The sequence below is a fragment of the Oenanthe melanoleuca genome, chromosome 2 (assembly GCF_029582105.1).
Source record: "Oenanthe melanoleuca isolate GR-GAL-2019-014 chromosome 2, OMel1.0, whole genome shotgun sequence".
In the NCBI taxonomy this organism is placed as follows: Eukaryota; Metazoa; Chordata; class Aves; order Passeriformes; family Muscicapidae; genus Oenanthe; species Oenanthe melanoleuca.
The window spans coordinates 44,975,177-44,996,078 of NC_079335.1; the positions used below are offsets into that span (position 1 = coordinate 44,975,177).

General features: G+C 42.8%; 1 protein-coding gene across 6 annotated transcripts in view; it reads left to right on the top strand.

Annotated features, from left to right (window-relative positions):
• KCTD1 (potassium channel tetramerization domain containing 1) overlaps positions 1-20,902 on the top strand; it is a 65,493-nt gene that overhangs the window by 19,016 nt on the left and 25,575 nt on the right. For 5 of the 6 annotated variants that reach the window (XM_056484747.1, XM_056484746.1, XM_056484745.1 and 2 more), the window contains exon 2: positions 15,038-15,216. In XM_056484747.1, coding sequence (XP_056340722.1) covers positions 15,038-15,216 — 179 coding nt within the window. Of the gene's footprint in view, positions 1-14,177; positions 14,607-15,037; positions 15,217-20,902 lie in introns of those variants that run through there. The other variant, XM_056484748.1, reaches the window with a different exon arrangement.

The following is a 20,902-nucleotide window of genomic DNA, read 5'->3' on the forward strand; positions in this document are numbered from 1 at the left end:
CATGTCCTGGGTTAAAAAATGAGGATAAGAGGCACTGCTGCTCAGCAGCCTTGGATCACTTGGCAGGGCTGTGCTTCTAAGGTGCTGCTAGGGATGACTGAGTTCCCAACACCATGTGTGCTCCCCTGTGTGAATTGGCTGGAAGCAGGACGTGAGCTTGCTTCCACCTCGGAATGGCTGATTCCAGTGCTCTGCCAGCCTCTAGCCAAAAGCTGGCCTGAGCTGACCCTGCTTGGCTTGAGATCCGGTGGGATCACTGCAGTGGGAATAAGAGGCACTTTGTTCTCCATCGTAGATACACTGTGATTAAACTTGGTAGTCATGAGGGCAGATTTACTGCTGTGCTCTCCCTGCTTTGTGTTGCACAACAGCACAGACACCCAGAGAGGGAGCAAATTTGATCCGTGTTTCCTAAGGATTGTGAAATTCTCCTTCTCTACAAATTTGCTGGCTGAATTTAAAGCATGATTTATAAAAAGCGCCTTTCCTCTTAGAGTAAATGTGATTGCCCTTTCTGTAGGGCTGCAAGATAAATGTTTTTAGTCTTCAAGGGAACTTTTTTGGCATGCTATCCTTAACATGGTTTTGGCTCATCCTCCCTGCTGCACACTTTGCTAACTTAAAGCTATTCAACTGAGATGCAAAAGAAAAATAATGTTTCTTCAGCATTTGGACTTGGTGATGGTATACAAGAAATGCAGAGTAAGGCAGGCATTTGTTTTGTACGGTTCAGAGGCTTTTTTAAATCCTCCAAAGTCTGCTGAGGTTCTTAATTTTGGTCAGTTTCCTCTGACTGCCATTACAAGTAGACTTTCTCTTGCTAATCTGCTGCCTGAAATACTCTTTGTTCAGGAAAGCAAGTCTCTTTCTGTTGTAATCAGGGCTAGGAATTCAGCTGCAGGGTCACTCTTTGTGCAGTAGAGTTCACTGACCATGTTTTGCTTCTGGCAGTCCTAGCTTTGGCCCCTTTACACAGATCAATGCCAGGCTAACCCCATTTATTGCTACTACTGAATCAAAACTCTGCTTCTCCTATTTAATTTAGCTCAAAATAGATGTAATGCAAACAAGCGTCAGCATGGAAAAAGAGCCAGAAGAAGGGGGAGAAGGAACAACCATGCTCAGAGCTCTTTTGGATTAAATATACACTAAATGGTGCCAGGCTGCAGGTGGGAAGAATTATTTGGCATTGTATCGTTAAACCCTTTATAAAAATCAATCATCATCATTGATTCTAATTTGCATGTGAGTATTAGAGTTTGTGTGCTTGTCTTTTGTTCATTTTTTAATGTAACTGCTGCTGCTTAAGCTCAGCCATGCATTCACATTTCTCCTGGGTTTCTGAGTCCTGGATGAACCTCCTGGCTTGCTTCACTGTGCCCTCACAAACTGAACCTTTATCTGTCCCCTACTGGATTCCACAGTGTCAGCATCCTAGAAACTTCCAAACTTGTTCTGGTCAAGTGAGGCTGCTGTTGGCAGGAGTGTGTTATTCTCTGTGAAGCTGCTCAATGCTGAGCTCCTTGTAAGACTCATCTGTGAAATGGGTTAAGAGGTTTTATTGAAGCATGTGGCAGGCAAGACTCCTGTGGCTATCAAACCCTGTGAGTCTAATATAAGTTTTTTTTCTGTGTCTGTGGCACACCTCAGTATGAGAAAGTGTTGGGCACCTCAGGACTTACTTGAATTTTAGATGACAAGACCTTCATGGCGTGGTTGGCATCCAGCCACCTTTTCTGGCCAGGGCTGGAGTTAGGAATTCCACTTGCCACACCTCATTCCATGCTGCTTTTCAAATATGTGGAATAAGACACACACATACCCTCACCCGTTGTTGATTTGTGCATTGAAGTTCTGTTCATTGTGCTAGGCAGTGTGGGTGGAAATCATGAGGTCTGGTTTTTCTCCTGAAAAACAAAATCTAGCCATTCATCCTTCCACTCAACCCTCTTTCCCCACAGATAAACTTCTCCCCAAGCTATTCCCTTTTGCTTCTTCAACTCTAACATGGTGCTCATCAGAAATCAAGTGTTCAGTAGACTATATTTATAATGGGATGGAAGATAGCTGACACAATATACAACTTTGGAATTGTCACTGGAGTTAAAATCTCTTATGTTCTACTGGGTGATCACCACAAGGCTCCTGAAACCCTTCCTCTTTGTTTCAAATGCTCCTTTATTTCTGTCATTACAAATCTTCTGTTTTTGAAGCCAGACTTCTCAAATATTTTTTCTGGAGGAGAGACCTATCAAATGTTTGGCATACAGTTTTTTCCCCCACTCCTAGTAATTTAATGCCTCTTCCTTCTTCTATCTGCTTTTACCTTTTCTTCACAGGGGTTTGGTGTTTCAAAAGGGGATACTTTGGTTTCCCATTCCCAGCATGTGTCTCATGTCTCTGTTGCACCCTGTCCTTGCCCTTTTCAGGAATGCTGGTGCTTCAGCCTCTGCTTTCTTCCTTTTCCACACCAGGGAGAGCTGATGGTTTTCTCCACTGCTCCTGAGTGGGATGTAAGCATGAAGTGAGATGCAAGCTGTAAGGCCTTTCAGATATATCCCTCAAATTTACCTGGTTTCAGATAAAATCCCTTGCAGTTATCTCCCATACTTTATCTGAGATCAGTTTTTAAACTGAGAGCTCCCTGAACAGCATGGTCTTACTGGTTATTACACTCAAGATACTCAGTGAGTTTCTTTTCTCTAGCTTTAGTTAAATGAAGTCTTTCCCTGCTTCCCTATAAACACAACAAAAGATTTCTTCAAGTATTATTCTGAATGAGGGTAAGTTCATGTAAAGCTTACTGCCTCAATAGCAGTTGAAGTGAGCTGAGCTGAGCTTCTGGCCAGTGCCAGCTTCTCTGAGAGCCCTGTTACAGAGCAGCCTGACAGGAGAGACATTTATTTCATAGCTAAATGCCTATTACCCCTTGGTGGCTGGTCCAGCTGTGGAAGTGACAGCCTGTGTCCAGGGTTGTCTCACTTAACTTCTGTGTGTTTTGAAAATAATGTATCTTTTTATTTTCTTGATGAAGCTGCTGTTTGCTGGTTTGAGCTGTCCCTTGGAACCATCTAAGGATGTGATTCTTCTCTGTGCATTGACATAGATATGTTGGCTATTGGTTTATGCCAGTGTGTTTTTATTTTCAATTTTATTGAAATGTGTTGTACATTAGAGGTAATAAAAGCTAGTAGCTAGAGAAAGTGAGATAGGCATTTATCTTTGATTGACAGACATAGATTTTTCTGCTTCTTTAAACATTTTCAGGTCCTTTTGTTGCCCAACCACTGGTGTTTTCTGTTTAAATAATGACCAGAGAATATTACTACAGACTCAGAAGCAGGCTATGCTATCCAAAAAAGTTAATATTGTATATAATGTAGATTTCATCCACTCTTCTAAGGTTGTGTGCTGGTCTGATTTGGTGTTGGATCAAGTAAAAGCCTTTTAATATAAAATTAAGAGTTTGCTAAGCTATTTAGCAGACACTGTCCACAACTAAATAGTAGATTGCTGCTTCATGAGGTTGGCACAGGCAATGATGGTGCTATTAGCAAATAGCACAGGGTTATATACATTCAGGGTTAATCACCCCTGTGGATAAAAAATAAGGTAAAATAAGCTGCCAAATGGATGTTTTTATCATATGAGCTACAATGACTACTTGGAGAAATCCCTACAGGTCTGAAAACAATAACCAAAATTGTGTTTCTTAGCCATGGATCTTAGAGTATCTTTTACATATAATGGAATCAAATGAACCAAATCTAAAATGTGCTTTGTTCATGTGCCATATGGTCGTTGTCTTGCCAAGCACTCCTTTTGCCTGCCAGAGCAGACTCCTGTGATCTCCTTTCCTTGAATCTGCCCTTCCAACTAACAAAACAGAATTGCTGTTTGACCTGCATAGGGAATGGTGGGCTATGACTTTCTCCTTTCATTCCTGAATACATTTCCAGCATTTAAGAAAACTCCAAACACCAGAAAAGAGGGAAAGTGAAGCAAAAACCCTTCATGCACTGCTGCATTGGAGGAGCCTTTTGAATTTAGTCACAGCTGTATTAACTTAGTTCGAGACTTCAGCCTCTTCTTACCAAAACAAACCCTGTTTCTCTAAGGGATTTAAAATCCAGAGATGGACAGATTTTAGAGTGGGACAGGGGTGGGGAAGTATCTGTGTCACCAATGGGTTTGAGTGCAGGATTCATGTGTTTCTGTCCCCATACTGTCACACCTTGGTGCTGTTATGCTGCCTGTCCCAAGGTATTAGGTAACCCACAGGCATTTTGAAATAGTTAATCAGAATACGATTTCTCTCACGATAATATTTGTGTTTTTTTCATTCTCCTGCTTGTTATGAAATCTGTAGGCTGATAATTTTAATGGGAGTTACAAGAGGAGAGGAAGAAGTCCCAGCTAGCCCTGGAAATGCATGGGATTGTGGTATAGGAAGGTGAATTCTCCCTATTGCAGTCCAGCTTGACAGGAACTTCCAAAAAGCCTCAGTCATCTCAGTAAGTTCAACTCTTACCCTTTCCTTGCACTGTTCTCCCTCTTGGCAGTCTCTGTCCCTCTAGTGGGGTTTTGGTAGATTATCATTTTGGTGAGACTGGGATGTTGCTTTGCTAAATTCAGCTTTAGAGACTTGTTGGAAGGGGAACAGATGAGAAAGAGAGGAAGAAAGGAAGAAAACTGAGTGACACAGGGGTCCTAAAGGTCAGCAGGGATTTTTTGCTCATGGTGTTTCATTGATACTGGAGTCAGGAATGTATAATTTAAAATTACAATTTCACACCCTGTTTCTAATTCCCTACGAGACTGAGGCTCTCAGAATTGTGGTTCTGTTTACATTTTTATCATAAATTAGATGATTACAAATGTGTGGCTTCAAAGCACTTTCATGCCTTTTTCCTGCAGTCAGGTTATAGATGAAGCTGTCTGTTTTACTGGCTACTGCCATAATTACCAAGTCGATTCAATGTTTTCAAAATTTCAGTTCCAGCAGAGAATATTTTATTACTGATTGCTTCAAGAAACATCTGGAGAGTGCTTAGAGCTCTTGTGTCTTACATTTCAAAGATGTGGTTTTATCAGATCCTTCTATTTTGTCCCTTACCTTTTTCCTCTTCATATGGCCAGGAGACCTAATAAAGACTTTCTTGTATTTTTCTTAAGCGTGCTAAACGTGGTTCTAGATACAGAATTCTTCAGACAGTCCACAAGTGGGGGTGGTTTTTGTTTTCCTGTTCGGTCTGGAGTAGATATCTTCTCTAGATGGGTCAGTGTTATTTCTTTCTGCTCCTAGGCAAATTAATAAACCAAATTTAAAAGTGCAAAGGAAAGCAGGCAGCTGGCTGATTCAAAGGGAGAGGCTATGTTTTTCATCACCACCCTTTCAAAGCCTCTCTGAATCAAAAGAACCATTGGATTGCGAAGGCAAGACCTATGCCACACCAGAAGCTCCCAGTTCAGCAATTTTCCCAGGGTAAAATTATAACTCATGTTTCCTCAGCACAGGCTGTAACTGGCAGCGTTCCTTCTACTTCTAAGGGTGAAATTGCTGGGGGGAGAACAGACATCTAATGTGCCTCTGGAAGTTTTACAATGGGTGTTAGCCTCCCTTTGTGGAAAGGTAGATGTTCTTCTGGAACATACCCAAGGGCAGGTGCTATTCAAACTGGAGTGTAAACTGACTTCAAATAAGGCAGTACAGGCTTATTTTTGTTCAGTTTGTGAGCCAAATCTAAAGAAGAAAAACCCATTTCTCAAATTCTGAGAATTCATGACAGTCTTCCAGTTATCTCACTGCAGTCTACATTTTTATGGGTCTTTAAAAACTTCAGATACAACTGCAATTCAAGACATTAATCTTTATTCATGTACTGCTGATAGGATCTTACCTTGCAAACAAAACAGATTTTAACAATGCTTGTTTTTTAGTGTTACTTCTCACCAGAAGATTATTGGACAGATTGCAAATTTGGTCCAAGAAGAATGTAACCAGTTGGTTTCTTTCCCACTCAAATCTTGACACCATTTGTAAGGATTTGTTTGACTTTGCATTCAAATATACCAGCATGGTTCTGGCAAAGAGAAGTCCTTTCCTTCTAAACCCAAGAGAGAGTGTTTGTTGTTGTTTTTCCCTTATCTTCCCTAAGAGTGAAGACTCTTGCAAAATATGTGTAGAGTGCCTGCTAGAAATGGATAAAAGGCAACAGCACTTGAGTGAAAAGTTTGGTTAAAAATTACATTATTAATAAATCTCAATCTACAAGTAGTCTACTTGGGAGCTGTTGAAAGATGGATTCCAGTGTTCAGAGTTCCCCTGCTCCTTCCCTTAGCTGTTCCTGGCCCAAACCCCGTGTACATGTGGTGGAGGTGGCTGTCAGGTCCCTGCCTTCACTGGTGCAGGAGAGGAGCTGGCAGATGCTGCATCCCTCCAGAGGCAGTGGGATCTATTGGCTGCTCTGTGCTGGGCTATTCCCTGGGACTGGGGAGAGCTGGCTGAGTGGCTGCCTCTTTCAGGGAGGAGATGTAGACTCTGAATGGAGCCCCAGAGTATTTAGGTGTGCTATCTGCAAAGTAGCTGGCATGTCAAACCTCTTGCAGCAGGGATGAAGTGGTACAAGATATTTGGATCAATGCTTCTCACTGGAATGAGTGAAGCCTTGTGTGGTGGGGAAGTAGTCTGTCATCTCTGCCCTTTGCAAAAGGTGAAGCTCCCTTTGTGTGTGCTTGCTTTCCTGTGAAGTACAAGTAAATTCACATTGTCTCTCCTACCTGAGGTTTGATAGAGGTATGAGAAGAAAAGCGACCTATTTTCCAGGTTTAAAGGCAAGTAAATGAAACTGTCCTCAGGGCAGCAGAAGCAAAGACTTTTGTATCAAGCTGTAGTGTTGTGGGCAGGGCTGCCAGGCTGCTAAGGGCTCTTCAGACCTGGAAGCCTTTCCCAGGGACTGCTTATCTTTTAATAGAGTTTCCTCCTCTTTTTTTTTTTTTTTTTTTTTTTTTAAAGTGTCCACAATGACTGCAGTCATTCTCTGCTCAGACCAAGGGATCACTTCATACTTACTGGCTTGTTTCTGCAGTATCTGACAGGATAGTTGTCCCCTCTTGCAAGTGAGAATAAAGAAGTTTGAGTGAAGGTGACTGAAGCACTGCATTGTGTACCTCATGAAATATTTTGGACTGGTCATGTCCAGCTCAGGCTGAGGAGTTACACTTTCATTTGGTCACTCCTAATTCGGTTTCATTGCTAATTTGAGTAGATGCTGGTGCAGAACAGACAAGCCCTTGGTGGAGCAAGTGGCCTGAAATGCTGGCTGTCCAGTCTGCCCCTATCATAGGACACCCTCAGCATGTCATGGCAAGTCTGTTACCTTTGGTCCAATGTCCTCCTGCACCTAAACACTGTGTCCTCCAGCACGGTTAGGGGATGTTTTTGCCTGCTGCATCCTGAACACCCTGTGATTACAGTGTCAGGTGGGCAGTGATGTGCTGAGCACTAATTGGGAGCAGCTTTCAAATCCGGTTTTGCTTGTAAATTAAATGGACGCTTTTGCTGAGTGAGAATTGAATTGGCACCTCTGAAGGCTGTACAAGTTCTGTTTCCATCGTGGAAGCCAAAGTGTTTGTGTTTAGGGGTAGTGAATCTGGGCTGGACCCCCAAATTTGTTTTGTTTGTTTTTTAATAGAGTGGGTTGGATATATTCCAAAGATCTGCTTATGTAAGGGGCTTCAGTCAGATTCTGTGCTGGCCAAGTTTGCCACTTACCTGGCCCAAGCACAGCAAGTGTGTGCATCAGCCACCTCCAGCAGAAGGGCTGTGCTTGACCCAAGGAAGAAATGGCATGTAATAAATGAGAACATTTGGGCTGACCTCAGCACTACTCACCCAAACAAGAAAGGGGCTGAGTTAATCTTCCATAAAGAGTGCAAACTTATAAAATATTTTGAGACAGGTATTAAACTTTTGTCTGCAGTTTCGAGGCTTAGGGAAGTTTTCAGAGAAATTTTATAAGTGCTTGAGAAGATACATCCCATCTCTGTAAACTTTGCTAGGTTTTTGGACTCACCTTTGCTGCTGTACTAGTGTAAGCACAGGCCCTCATTTAACTTCTGCCATGATCCATGAATTCTTTTTCTCCATTTAAAGATTTTTCTTAAGTGCTCAGTGGCAAGTTTCTGATGAAGGTGTGGTTAGAGCTGTTCTGCTCAGGCTAGTTGTGTGCTATAGACTTGGCTCCTGGGCTCTGGAATTATCAAGGTGCCTCCAAGCTCTTGTCCAAGGGTGGTTTTTAAGTGTCCTGTGTCTCCAGGTAGGCAGCTTTCTCCACCCAGCACAAACAAATACCTTCAGCCCCTTGCCTTGCATTTGGTTCTCTGCACCTGTGTCATTTATTCTAGGTCCTGGTCAGCTCTGAAATCCCAGCAAGGCTCATTTTACCAAGGAAAAGCCAGCCCATCTCTCCAGCACTTGCAGCACTTAGCGTGTGTGCATGCCCAGCAGTGCCAGCATCTCAAGGAGGAGGAGGCTGTAGGCAGCCAGCATTTGGGATGTGCTGCAAGTGATCCCCCTGCTGAGGGGCCAGACCAGCTCTCCACTGCAGGGCCAGTGACTCTGGGACAAGGAGAGTGTGCCAGTTAGAGCTGTCCCATCAGGTAAGTGCTCCAGTCACCACTGCTGTAGCCACTCGGTGTGACCAGAGGTGTGTTTATCACCTTTGTAGGCTTCATTTGCATTTGGACTGTTTCAGGGTACAGACAGGACAGCCTAATACTGTTCCTGACACACAATGTACCCTACACCCTGGCTATGAGGGACCCTTCTGGTATCTCTGTCCCCTCTCTCAGGTGGCCTTGTGACACCCACCTTTCTAAAATGCATTGCTGCATGTATTTCTGCAAATAATGCTGAGTGCCCCAGGCATGGCACTTGTGTGAGGGGTGAGCAGCTGCTTGGCATAGTAGATCTTCTGCAGTTTGGTGGCTCAGCATATCCAGAAAACCTTCCTGCTTCTCAAGTTCTCCATTGTATTTGACAGTCTTGCATAGGATAATGTGACCTTCTGTCATATGTTGACAGACATTCAGGATTTTAAATGAAGCTTTAGAGATTCAGAATAATAAATCTAGTAGTACTATTGAGTCTCAGTGGACCTGGTGTCTTAGCTTGCTGTGGCATTGAATTGCAGCTGATTGTGTTTTTGGGCTCATTTCTCCTGTGACGCTCAAACACAATTGTTCTGGAGTTTTGCCTTATAAACATAATTCCTAATGTTCAGAGTCAGCAATCCTAAACCTTGCAGCTGTGAGAGAAAGGGCAGTTGGATTATATTGATGAAAGGCAAAACATGACAGTGCAATTGGCATATTTTCGCTGGGGAAAACAATGGGCTGTTTCTTTGTTTTGCAGACCCAGTGGCAGCAGTAAAGCCCAGCCATGTCCTCAGGGAACTACCGACCACTGGTGTCAGGGTGAAGAAGCAGAAGAAAAGGATGGATGTGCTTACATGTAAAGACTTTTTGACAAAGATCTGAGCAATTTCTTTGTGCTTCTGGGCTCTTCAGGATGAAGGTGAAGAGAAGGCACCATGATGGCATGCACACCTTGAGATCAAAATGCAGTTTGCCTGCTCTGTGTGGTGCACTTGGTCATCTTTGACCACCTTGCAGGGCTCTGTCTGAGGGGCCAGCACAGTTTGGTGTCATCTGTGGATGCTGAGTACCAGAGCCACAGCCAGAGAATTTGGTGTGAGGACATCACCAGCCCATAGAGGTAGCCAGGCTGGGATTTTCCCCTTCCAGCAGGATAAGCTCCTGGGTTTGTTGAACACATAGCTTTGTATCTCTGCCTGCTGGCTGCACCTTCCAAAAGTGCTGTTTGTACTATACTGATATTGTTTATGTTGAATAAATACTTTCTCCAGCCTCTTTGTTGTGGCAACTCTTTTTGCTGAATTCAAAAAAATGGGGGGGGTACTTGTTTAAGCATTGTGGTGAGACATGATCATGATTATTTTTTTAATCTTTAATGAAATGTTTGTTTTGAAAAAGTGCATCTTCAAAATGGGGACACTTGTGCAGAAGCCAAATTCTAGAGCAGTCCTAATGTTCCTGGTTTGGATGAGGTTCTTGAGCTTTCTCCCATCCCACAAGCAGCCCAGAGCATCAGCCTGCTGTTTATTTCAGAGTGCAGGCACACAGATGTCCCTGACACTTGAGTGATTTCTGCTCTGCACTGGAGGAAAAGAGATTTGATGCCAGCTTCTGAAGTTTGTCTGCTGTTTGCATTCATTCCCTATACAGTGGGATAGATATGTTCAGACTCTTCTGCTGGAGATGGCTGATGTGGATGTGTTAACTGCAGTTTCCAGTTGTTCCTGGGCACCAAGTTTTTGTGAGGAGAGGCATCTGTCTCATGTCTCTGTGTTGTGAAAAAGGACAATGAACACAGACTGATTTGATACTTTAGAATAAACTGCTGCATGATTATTCTTTCTAATGTCTAGAACAGATAAGACAAGATTGCCCTCACCTCCCCCCAAGAAATCCAAGGGAGTTAGGAATGTGTAAATTTGAGTTTCTCAGCAGTAATAATTGCTGGGGATTTGACAGGTAGTATATATGCTACTGAGAAGCATATTCACTTCTGCTTGAGCTGGGCTGGCTTACAGGGAAGACATTGCCTAAAATAATTCCAGCCAGCAGTGTCTTGACCTGCAAACTGAAATGATCCTCACAGCTCAGTGAGTCAAGCAGACAGTGTGTACATGAATGCCTGGTCCTTCTGTGCCTGAGCTTGGGTTGTCTTGTAGTGGCATTTGGTTTCTGTCTTAAGAAGGGAACCAACATGACTTTACTCAAGACCACAGAGTGTGAATGAATAACACTTAGGACCCCAGTGTTAACATTTTGAAGGGAGGAGTAAGCCTCCCATCTCCCTGATTTTTGTGCACTTAGCACATTGTAATGACTCATGTTCTTCAGATATCTCCCATTCCTTCCACTTGCTACCAGAACATTGACATGGTTCCTGTGTTATTGTCATGGTAGACCAGTTGCATGAGTGCACATCTCAGCCCTGCAGCTGCTGTGTATTTTTATAACCCAGGTGAAAAGGCTTATTCTTTAACAGTGCTTTTGAGTGGAGCTGGGGAGAAGATGGTGTAGAAGAAAAGGCAGGGAGAGGAGTTGGGATTTGTGAGCTCCTGTCCATGATCCTTGGCCCCCTTTGGTAGGAAGACTTCTAAATTATAAGTATTTTTGTAAATCCTAGGCAGAGTAGTTAAGGCAGGGCTGCTTTTGCTTTTCTTGAGCCTACAGGAGGGCTTGTCTAGAGCAGAAAATGTGAAGCAGGTTCAGATATACTCTAAAGACCTGTGCCTATGAGCTGCTTCTTGTGGAATGACTCCTTTGAATATCAGCAAGGAAGTAGAGGAGCCCCAAACTGCTCTAAGAGCAGTGGTTTTGTGTGCTGAACCAAAACTGAAAAGTTTTAGACAACCTAAATGCCTTTAGCCTGCCTAGCACACAGATTTTGGAACTTTTGATTACACGGTTTGTCATGTATTCATTCTGAGTGAAAGTGGGAACTATTTTTTATGAAAGGTTGTGGGAGGGGGGAGAATCATCTGGATATTAATAATGATAAATGCTTTACAGGGTACTTGAATTATTTTCTGTTCTTACTTAGATTTTTGTAGGATAAATAATAAAATGTTTGAGAAGGAAAGCTTTGAAGGGTCAGAGTGTTGACAGGTCAGGAGGGTCACTGCCCATCCAGCCAGTGCAGGTGGTGCCACGCTTTGTGCCCCACTCATGAACAAAGCTGATGCAGCTCCCAAGGCAGGCAACAACCTCTGTGATCTCCTGTGTGGGAACAACCAGGCTGAGCTCTGAACCTATTCCTGGGTTCATGTCTCACCTGCCTGACACCAAGAAAGGCTTCTGAAGAGCTTTTTGATTCTCTTTGTTGTCAGCTGTTCCAGATAGCTTGCTGGAGCCCGTTAAGTTTAGTTTCTCTGACTCCCTTCTCTCCACCTGTAATTCTTTCTAAGGAATTGTATTTGTAATCACATTAGGTGGTAGAAGCTTAGCTTACCACCTGTGCCTTGTTTTAACTACTTTTTAGCAAAGTTTGTTCTTTTCCATGTCTGCAATAATCCAACACAAGCCATTAATTTCTTCAGATATGTTTGCCCCTCTGTTATCCTTTCCATAGCTGAACAATACAGTGATTTAACAAATGCAATTATATAACTGATCTGTTAAATGCTGTACCCATTGGATGGTGTTCTGTGCTCTGACAGTGCTATTGAGTTGTGCCACATTAAAAAAAAAGGGATTTTTTTAAAGTACCTGCTTCTCTGAATCCCATTTCTGCTTTAGTTTCTCTGGGACAACTACAGTACAATTACCTAATTTCAAAGTGTCTCCACAATGGTACCAAACTGTTTTTATGTAGGGACATGTGCTTTGTGGGCTAGGACTGGAACAAGGTTAGCATTGTTGTGCTTGATATCAGCCATTGAGAAGGACTTTGTTTCATGAGACACAATAAACACAGGTAACTGGAAGAGGAAATGTTGAAAAGGAGAAGGGTGAAATAAAAGAGCAAAAGGTTTTACTGTAAAGCATTTTTATTTCTTGGGAGTTTTAGTTGGTAAACTGTGTAAACGGCCGCTTGGTTTATGACTTGGGTTTGGAAACTGGTTCCCTTTTCTTTTGTTTTGTGAGTTCTTTTGCCTTTTAAAACGCCCACGGTCCTCCAACCTATCTCCCATCCTGGCAGTGATGTTTTTACTACACATTCTTCTACTGTGTTGTGCAGCCAGTGCTATCACAGCTACACTGAATGAGGTTCCAGCCTAACTACAATATTAACCCTGCAAATCTGTTCATTTTCTCTCGAGCAGCCCGAGGCAGGGTATACAGGAGAATGTGTCCAATTGAAAAACTATGACAGACTAGGTGGTGCTGCACTGTGCTAAATTGCAAGAGAGCTATGTTTTTCTGCCAGAGAAGATCCTGTGAAGGGACATGCTGGAGTCCGTCTCATAAAAGTTACAGAATTTGTTTTTCTTTTTAATCTCAGCTTTCATTGATAATTTATCTTTATTTCTGCCAAACTGTTTGTCTGCTTTTAAGCACTGAAATGGGTTTCTCAGACCTGCTGCTTCCCTCTTGCTAATTGTCCAGCACATGCTCCCCCCACCCCCAGTTTGTATCAGTCCCTGACTTCTTACTTTCACCTTTGTAGTTGTTTTTTTTAATTTTTTCTTCATTATTTTACTAAATCCCGCTCTGCAGATCAGTAGCATCTTGGGTGGTGGTTGTACCACATAGCATTTGTAGCAGACATTAGTTTTGCATAGCGTGTGTACCTTATTTTGTCTGGACTTGTCTTCTTTGTGCTGCAGGCACCTCCTCCAGCAATTGTAGTGATTAAGCCTGGTATTTCTGCAGATTTATATTAACTTCTGCTTATAAAGAAAGAGAAGAAACCCAACCCTTTCTCCCTCCAAGATCTAAACTAGATGTTTTTCTTCATTCCCTTAGTTTTTATCCGTATTAGACCTAAGCTCGCTTTTGTGTATGAAAGAAAATTAGTTAAGCACCTTGTGGTTTATAGATGCCTTTTGTTACATATTACTCGGATTTATTGTGCAACGTCGGCCTGTAAATCATTTCAGCCAGACGATTACCTGGCTCATGTTGCCTTTATGGTTTGAGTCTTTTAGGAGCCATGAAAAACGGAGAAATGCTGGTTTTGGTGCCCCGTAACTCTCTCACGGCCGCGCTCCGCTTTGCTGAGGTTTCGCTGCCCGGCTCCGAGGAGATGTTTACAAGGAGCCCATTACTTTGTGCAGCCGAAAGACGGTGTTGAAAGAACAAAGGGAGTTTTGTGATGAAGTGTATCTGACTTCTCGCTGCTTTGCTTACCTTTTAAATGTAAAACTCAGTCATTTGCAAGGGCTTTTAGTTCTCAGGGCATCCCTATAAGATTCCGCCCCGTGTGGAGCTGTGCTCCAGTCGAAAGCGGGGCTGTCTCCAAACCGCTCTCGGACGCGTTTCTATTTTAATCCGCAGCTCTGCCTGCCGCCTGCCTCGCTGGCTCCGGCTCAGCGCCCTGCCCTGCCCTGCCCTGCCCTGCCCTGCCCTGCCCCACCCGCAGCGCGCAGGGCTGCTCGCTCCGTGCGGGCGCGGCGCTCCCTCCGCCACCGAAATTTCCCTTGGCCAGCCGAGCACCGGCTCCGCCACCGAAATTTGGCTTGGCCAGCCGAGCACGGGCTCCCTCTGGAAGTTGGCTTGGCCAGCCGAGCCCCGGCTCCCACCGAAATTTGGCTCGGCCAGCCCAGCCCCGGCTCCCGCTCCGCTCCGCGCCCGCCGGCCCCGGCAGCCTCGCAGCACCTGAGCGCCACTCGCGGGGGCAGCTGTCGCCAAACGCACAACTTTTAAATGGAAAATGTCTTTCTCAAAGGCTGCCGATGTCCAGTGGTCTGCAGTCCATGAGCAGTTGACTAGTCCAGGTGTTTCTGCTTCTGTTCCTGTGCTATGTGAATTGGGAGTTCCAGAGAAGAGTGTGCAGGATGGAGGAGTTGAGGGTTTGTATTTCTGTTCTGGTGGTACGGCACTGACGGAGGGCTTGGGAAGGAGCAGAAAGTCTACCTGGGGTCGTCTTAATTAAGAAAGATATTGTTCTCAGTCTTTTTGTCTGTATCTCTTTCATCAACTCTTAAAAATGCGAATGACCCTTTTTGCTGGTATGGATTGACATGTCGCTAGTAGTGTTCAGGAAAAACTTGTTTTATTGAGTGGTTTCTTCTTTGTGGATTTTATCAGTGCGTTTTGCCCCACTTATTTAAAATGTAACCGTTTCAAACTCTCGGAGCTGGATTAATTTCAAAAACTGCCGAATACTTGTCTGTGCTTTACTAAAAGTCATAATCTGAGGCTATGAGACAGTCCTATTGATTCAAGGCTGATTCGGTGAGGTTTTTCAGGAGATCATTAACCCAGGTCTATCTTTTCACAGGACAGTCGGCCCAATATGTCAAGACCTCTGATCACTAGATCCCCTGCATCACCATTGAACAATCAAGGCATCCCCACTCCAGCACAGCTCACAAAATCCAACGCACCAGTTCACATTGATGTGGGTGGGCACATGTATACCAGCAGCTTGGCCACGCTTACAAAATACCCCGACTCCAGGTAACTTTAAAAAGCTTCTTCTGCATGTCTTTGGCAAACTCCTTTTCTTCCTTTTCGCACTTGGACATCCTGGGGCTGTCTCAGAATGATGAATTTAGCTCCTTTTGTTTCAAAATTAAATTAGGTTTCTTTGTTAGTAGGCAGTTAGAGACTTACTTTTCTTTCCCTGCTCCACTGTGTTTCTGACAAATGGCACTTCTGCAAATCCTGATGTGTGTGTTCTGAAACAAAGCTGATAGAAAAGAGCACTTACTTTCTACTACCTAGGATCCTGGGTTTATGCCAGGGCACCCATGCTGTGGTTTGTTACATTCAAAAACTGTAGTGATACTGCATTTAAGCCCAAACGTGGGGGTGTCAGAGTATTTGTTTTGTTTCTTTTGGAACAGTAACCACTCTGCTGTTCTGTCAACACACCATCTCGGATGTGTCACTTGTGGCAAAGGCAAGGTTGAATGAAGCAAACTGTAGGACAGTATTAACTGAATACTTTTTATAGAATCTTAGGACTTTTCAATTAATTAGGCTCTTAACTCGCACATACCATTTGAGTGAAGTATTTGTGACTCTCGTAGCACACTGGTGCTAAGCAGTCAGAAAACTGCTGTGTGTGTGAGCAAAAGGTGCCTGTAGAGTAGGTGAAACAAGAGTGTATCTCTAAGAAATCAAGAATGCATTTAACTGTGTGTGTGGGCATTACCTGGTGGTGCTTTCAGACAAGCAGTGTATTGGTACTGTAACTCTAAGGGTTGGTTCAGAGACAGCAGGAATTCACTGTGTGCTCTGTATAAACCTATACCCTGCCCTTCGCTGCCCAGTCCTGCTCTGGAGGGAAGGCAGTGCTCCCATTGTGCTCTCTCCAGTCTGAGGGGGCAGATTTTCAGGTTCTTGATCCCACAGCTCTTGCCTTTTCAAAGGGCAAAGCATACTTCATGGGATGTGATCCCTTCAAAGCCTGGGCTTCACTTGATCCTGCACCCTGTGCATCGTCAGCTCACAGTGTTGGGTGATGGAAGCAGTGCTCCAGCAGGGCTGGAGGAAGAGAGCTGTGCACACAGCAAGGCACATGGCCTTCCTTATGACAGCCTCCTCAAGGAAGGCCCACAGAGGGGAGCAAAAGAAGCCATGCCAAAGCCTGGTCTGCCAGGAGAGATTGAAGTAATGTCTGGGAAAACTTGAACTGTTCTTCAAAAACCAAATCTGTTCTTTTGGGTTTTTTTTTAGAAGTTGCTTGTGTTCAGCTCCTGGTAGTTGTGATTATGTAGTGGGTTTTTTAGTAGTTGGAGCAGTGATGGTGTCTGACACTTGTGTATGGAGAAGGAGAGGCTGCTGCTTCTGTTTTCATGTCAAATTCACAGAGAAAGTATATTAATTCAAGTAAAGAAATGAAAATGTTGTTCAAAAATGTGTATGGTGGCAGTGGAATTTAAGCATAATGTATTCTGTGCTCAATTGAGCCATTGTAGCACTTGAAAGTGAAAGCTATGCCTGTAGTATCAAAGCCAGTTTAATAAATTAAACATTTTAAAAGCTCTTCAAACATAATTTAAAGAAAACCCAAACTCTGCGTTATAGTAATTCTGTTTCAAGTCGTTCTGACATGTGTTTGTGTTTCAGTTCTGACAGTGTCTTTTGAACCTCTTGATGAGTGAATATTTCCAGCCTAGTTGTTAGAACCTGGAATTCCCAGCCACTTCCAGAACTTGAGAGGTTTTTTTAACATTAGCAGCTTCAAAAGAGCAATTACTAAACTCGTTTGAATGTCAAGACAATGGCATGAAGCAGTATGCCAGTAATCATGATATAGTTGTTTGGGTTTTGTCTGAGATTTTGCCATCAGGCTTTTTTCCAGTGGAAGGTTGGGATGTATATATATGTGTATATATATCTATACATATTTATATAGAAGGAGTGCTAGGTAAAAAGTATCCAGCAATATTTGGACATTAATACAAATTGTTTCTTGGAGCCTGACCTGGTCAGTTTATATCTAGCTAAACTCTAACTTTGTCACTCAACTTTGGCACAAGGTTTTTGTCAGCATTGCTTATATGTTTTTTTCTGCCAATATCATGTGTGTGAATGATATCAAAACTGAGGATATTTTTGGGCCGGTTGAAACCTCCTGCAACTTACTGTTGTATGAAGCATTGTCTATGAAAAATAAGGTCTTGATTATCTTGCCTGAAAGAGCAGTGCTCCAGGGATGAGTCAAGGCATCGGTTGCAGGCTCCAGCATGTAACAGGTTGAGACACGAAAGTCATTAGGTTTCTGACTCATATTACATGTAGTCTAAGGGCCAGAAGCCTAAAATGAACCTTTCATCTGTGGGCCAGGTACCAGAGTCATCTTTCTTTGTGAGATTGAAAGGGTGATATTCAAACCGGCAGCTTTGGAGTCAATCTGCCTTGCTGGTGTGAAGGAGACCTGTTCTGATAGAGCAGTCTCTGCTCTGGAGCAAGTGTGCTCTTCCTTCTCCTTTTGGGGTCAAGAGCATCTCATCTTGTGCCTTGCTGTTTAATTCTTCCTGCACAGTAGAGTACGAATTGGAAAGAGCACTTTAAAAAAGAGTTCCTTAAATTATATCAGGTAAAGACTTGTAGCTTGAAGGGATCATTTTCCATAATACTTCTGTTAGGTTCCCCAACCTGGTTTGTGCCTTGACATGTAAAATGCCTACTGACAGATATCTATTCATTCCTCCAAAGAAACCTTGGTGTGACTGTAAAAGTGTCTTGCTACTGTTGCTGGATCCCTGCCCTTTGCTTTGGAAAAACCATTGTGGATTTCTCTCAAATGCTCTTGAGCTTGAAAAAGCCAAAGAATCAGAGGAGATCTGTGTTTTGGGCAAAAGCTGGCTCAGTGAAGCAATCTGACAGACAAGCAGCTTATCTAATAGATGGTTTGAATTGAGTAATCCTAGAATTATAAATTCTGAAGCTAAAATAATGCTTTAAAAAAGCCCTCAAAATTAACTTTAAAGTCTAGTCTCATATAATTTCAAAGAGCCCATTTATAATCCAGATTAGGGAGAGCACATTGTTTCCACAAGGAAAATCCTCTATGAATACTTTAGTTCATCAACAGGCTTCAGGTTCTTCCAAGAAAACAGTGAGACCATGCCTCAGACATGGTCTCATGAAACTCAGTAACACAATTTGCCAGACTTAGGCTTCAGGAGGAGGCAGTTTGAATCAGCCTGTCTGCCAAGAAGACCTAATGTGAGGCCTCTCTGCTGAAATAAATAGCAATTTTCTTTTAAAATCTGAGGAGGGAGCAGGTGTCCTTCTATGTACCTCTCTCCACCAAGACTGTATACCTTGGGGCAGTCACTCCTGCACAGATTGAACAATATTTGGTCTACTTGAAGCTACCAGATCTTCAGGTTGGTATCTGGCAACAGAGAGCTCTCTGTTAAAGTCTTGGGTGTAAATTTTTTTTTTTTAATTGCTTGGTTTTTGCAAAGGAAGATTTTTTAAAAAATTGTTTTCTTTCCACTGCCCAGGGAAAAAAAATATTCCAGGAAAGGAGCCTTTCTGCCCCAAGAGCTCAGGCACATGCAGGCAGTGCCATTGTTCCCTGTGGTCACCAGAAAGCCTGAGGAGAACAGGTTGAGGTGTTAGGATTTGTGATTGTGAGGAGAGGAAGCACTGGCTGGTTAGTTCTGATACTTTAACCCAAGCTGCCTACTCTCCTTCCAGTGCCTTGTCATCTTGCAGTGGGATTGAACCCTTTGCTTGCAGTTGGCATTCCTACACCTCCCAGCCTTAATGCTGTCTGCATGGCATCTACCAAAAGTTATTGTGCACCAGGCTAAGACAACCTCAACTGAGTATTGGAGCTAAATGGGAGGGTGTTTGACTTTGATCATACAAGCATCAACTGTCTGATATCTCTGATATCAGCAATATCAGCAGTGTTGTCTATCTGGTATGTTCAAAGCATCTGAACTTCTAATTAGCTCTATCCAAGTTATCTGGTTCAAATATTTGCATAACACCATGGCATTGGATTGCCACATCCTATATTCCCACTACAGAATGGGAAAAATTCACTTTAAACCTTGTATATAACTTTGTAGAACCTTTTTGAGTATCTATTTGTGTTACTACATCTCCCATCTTGAGTTACTCCCTGCATATGAAGATGGATTCTTCTTATACAGTATTTCACAATCCTTCCAAATTTCTGCCCAGGGCTATTTCAGGTTTTCATATGAACCAATCCATTCGTGTCCCAGTTTTCTTACCCAATCTTCACTCTCAGCCCTCAGGGAAATTAAATTTCACACACTTGGATCCAGTTAGGACACTGGCATTTTTTATTTTTTTTTTATCAGTAAGGGTTTCTTTTGCATCAAGAGCACAGAATTACTTAAGAGAATGTCCAGACTGTCCTTGGCCTTTTTTTGACAGTTTGTAAGGAAGACTTATCCTTTACAAGTTGTGTAGGTAAACTTCCAAGGATGTGCTGTGAATCAGGCAGCACTGCTTGCCTGTTTTAGAGCTCTGGCAGTTTCTGTTGTCAGTCCCCAGGTCCAGAACAAACTGACATGGCCCTTAGTTCAAACTCCTGCAAATTGCAGCACCATGCTGGAGACTCCTGTCTTGGTGGGAGACCTGCTGAAGTGAGGGTGGTCTGCACTTGGCACAGACCTTCCTCTGTAACACCTCCATGAGAGCAGCCCTGTCACAACTTTCCTACTCACTTTGGAAAGTGAGTAGGAAATTCTCAAACTGCTCTAAGTTATGCTTAACTTTAAATACAAAACTTTCTAACTAATGAGCATTTGGTGATTTGGGTTTTTTAAGGAAGTTTTGAGAGAGCGGGTGTTACTGCATCTTTATTTCCACTCTCCTTATTTGGATTTATCTTCCTGAGAGGTACATCTCTATCTGTGTCTTTCTAGAATAGCAATATCAAGAGCAAGCTTCTGTGAAAGTTTTCAGTATTGCTGCAACCATCTTTGTCTGCTGTGTTAACATGAATGGTCCAGATCACAGCTTTTTAATGTTTTGTAACATTCCTAGTAGGAGGGAAATAGGCAGAAGAAGTTGGCAGAGGGTCAGTTCAGTCTTTGTTATTTATCCTTTCTTACTTATCTCGTTATTCATCTTTTATATTTCATCATTTGATTGCTGCATGGTCTTGTGGCAAGAAAAGGTGAGGGCTTGGGGTAGGGAAATGCATTGACTCTCACTGACCTGTTCTGTGACCCAAGATAACTCATTTAACTTTGAGCTTAGCTTGCTTCCTACCAAGGTTAACAAAAAAGCAATTTGTTGAGTGCTTTGGGATGATGATTGAAAGTGTAAAAGATTACTATCTCTAAGCATAAATATTTATAGATCCAGTACCTGAGATAGTGGTTGATGATGTTGTTATCATCAGTAACATGTATTAAAAAAAAATTTTAAATTAACTGTTGATTCATGAGGACCAGACTCAACACAGTCGGGCAATACAGTTGTGTTGGTCAGTGTAAGCACATATAGAGACTTGGAAAGAAAATAGAAATAGAACTATGAATGATACTATACTTTATGCCTATTTAAAGAAATGAAGAGAATCTACACAACTGATATTTTAAAGAGAACTCTCTTGCAACACACATCTGTCAATAAAGAGCTCAAGGGGTATTTTCTGGTCCTGGCTGAACCAAGATTAATTGTAGCTCTAGGTAAG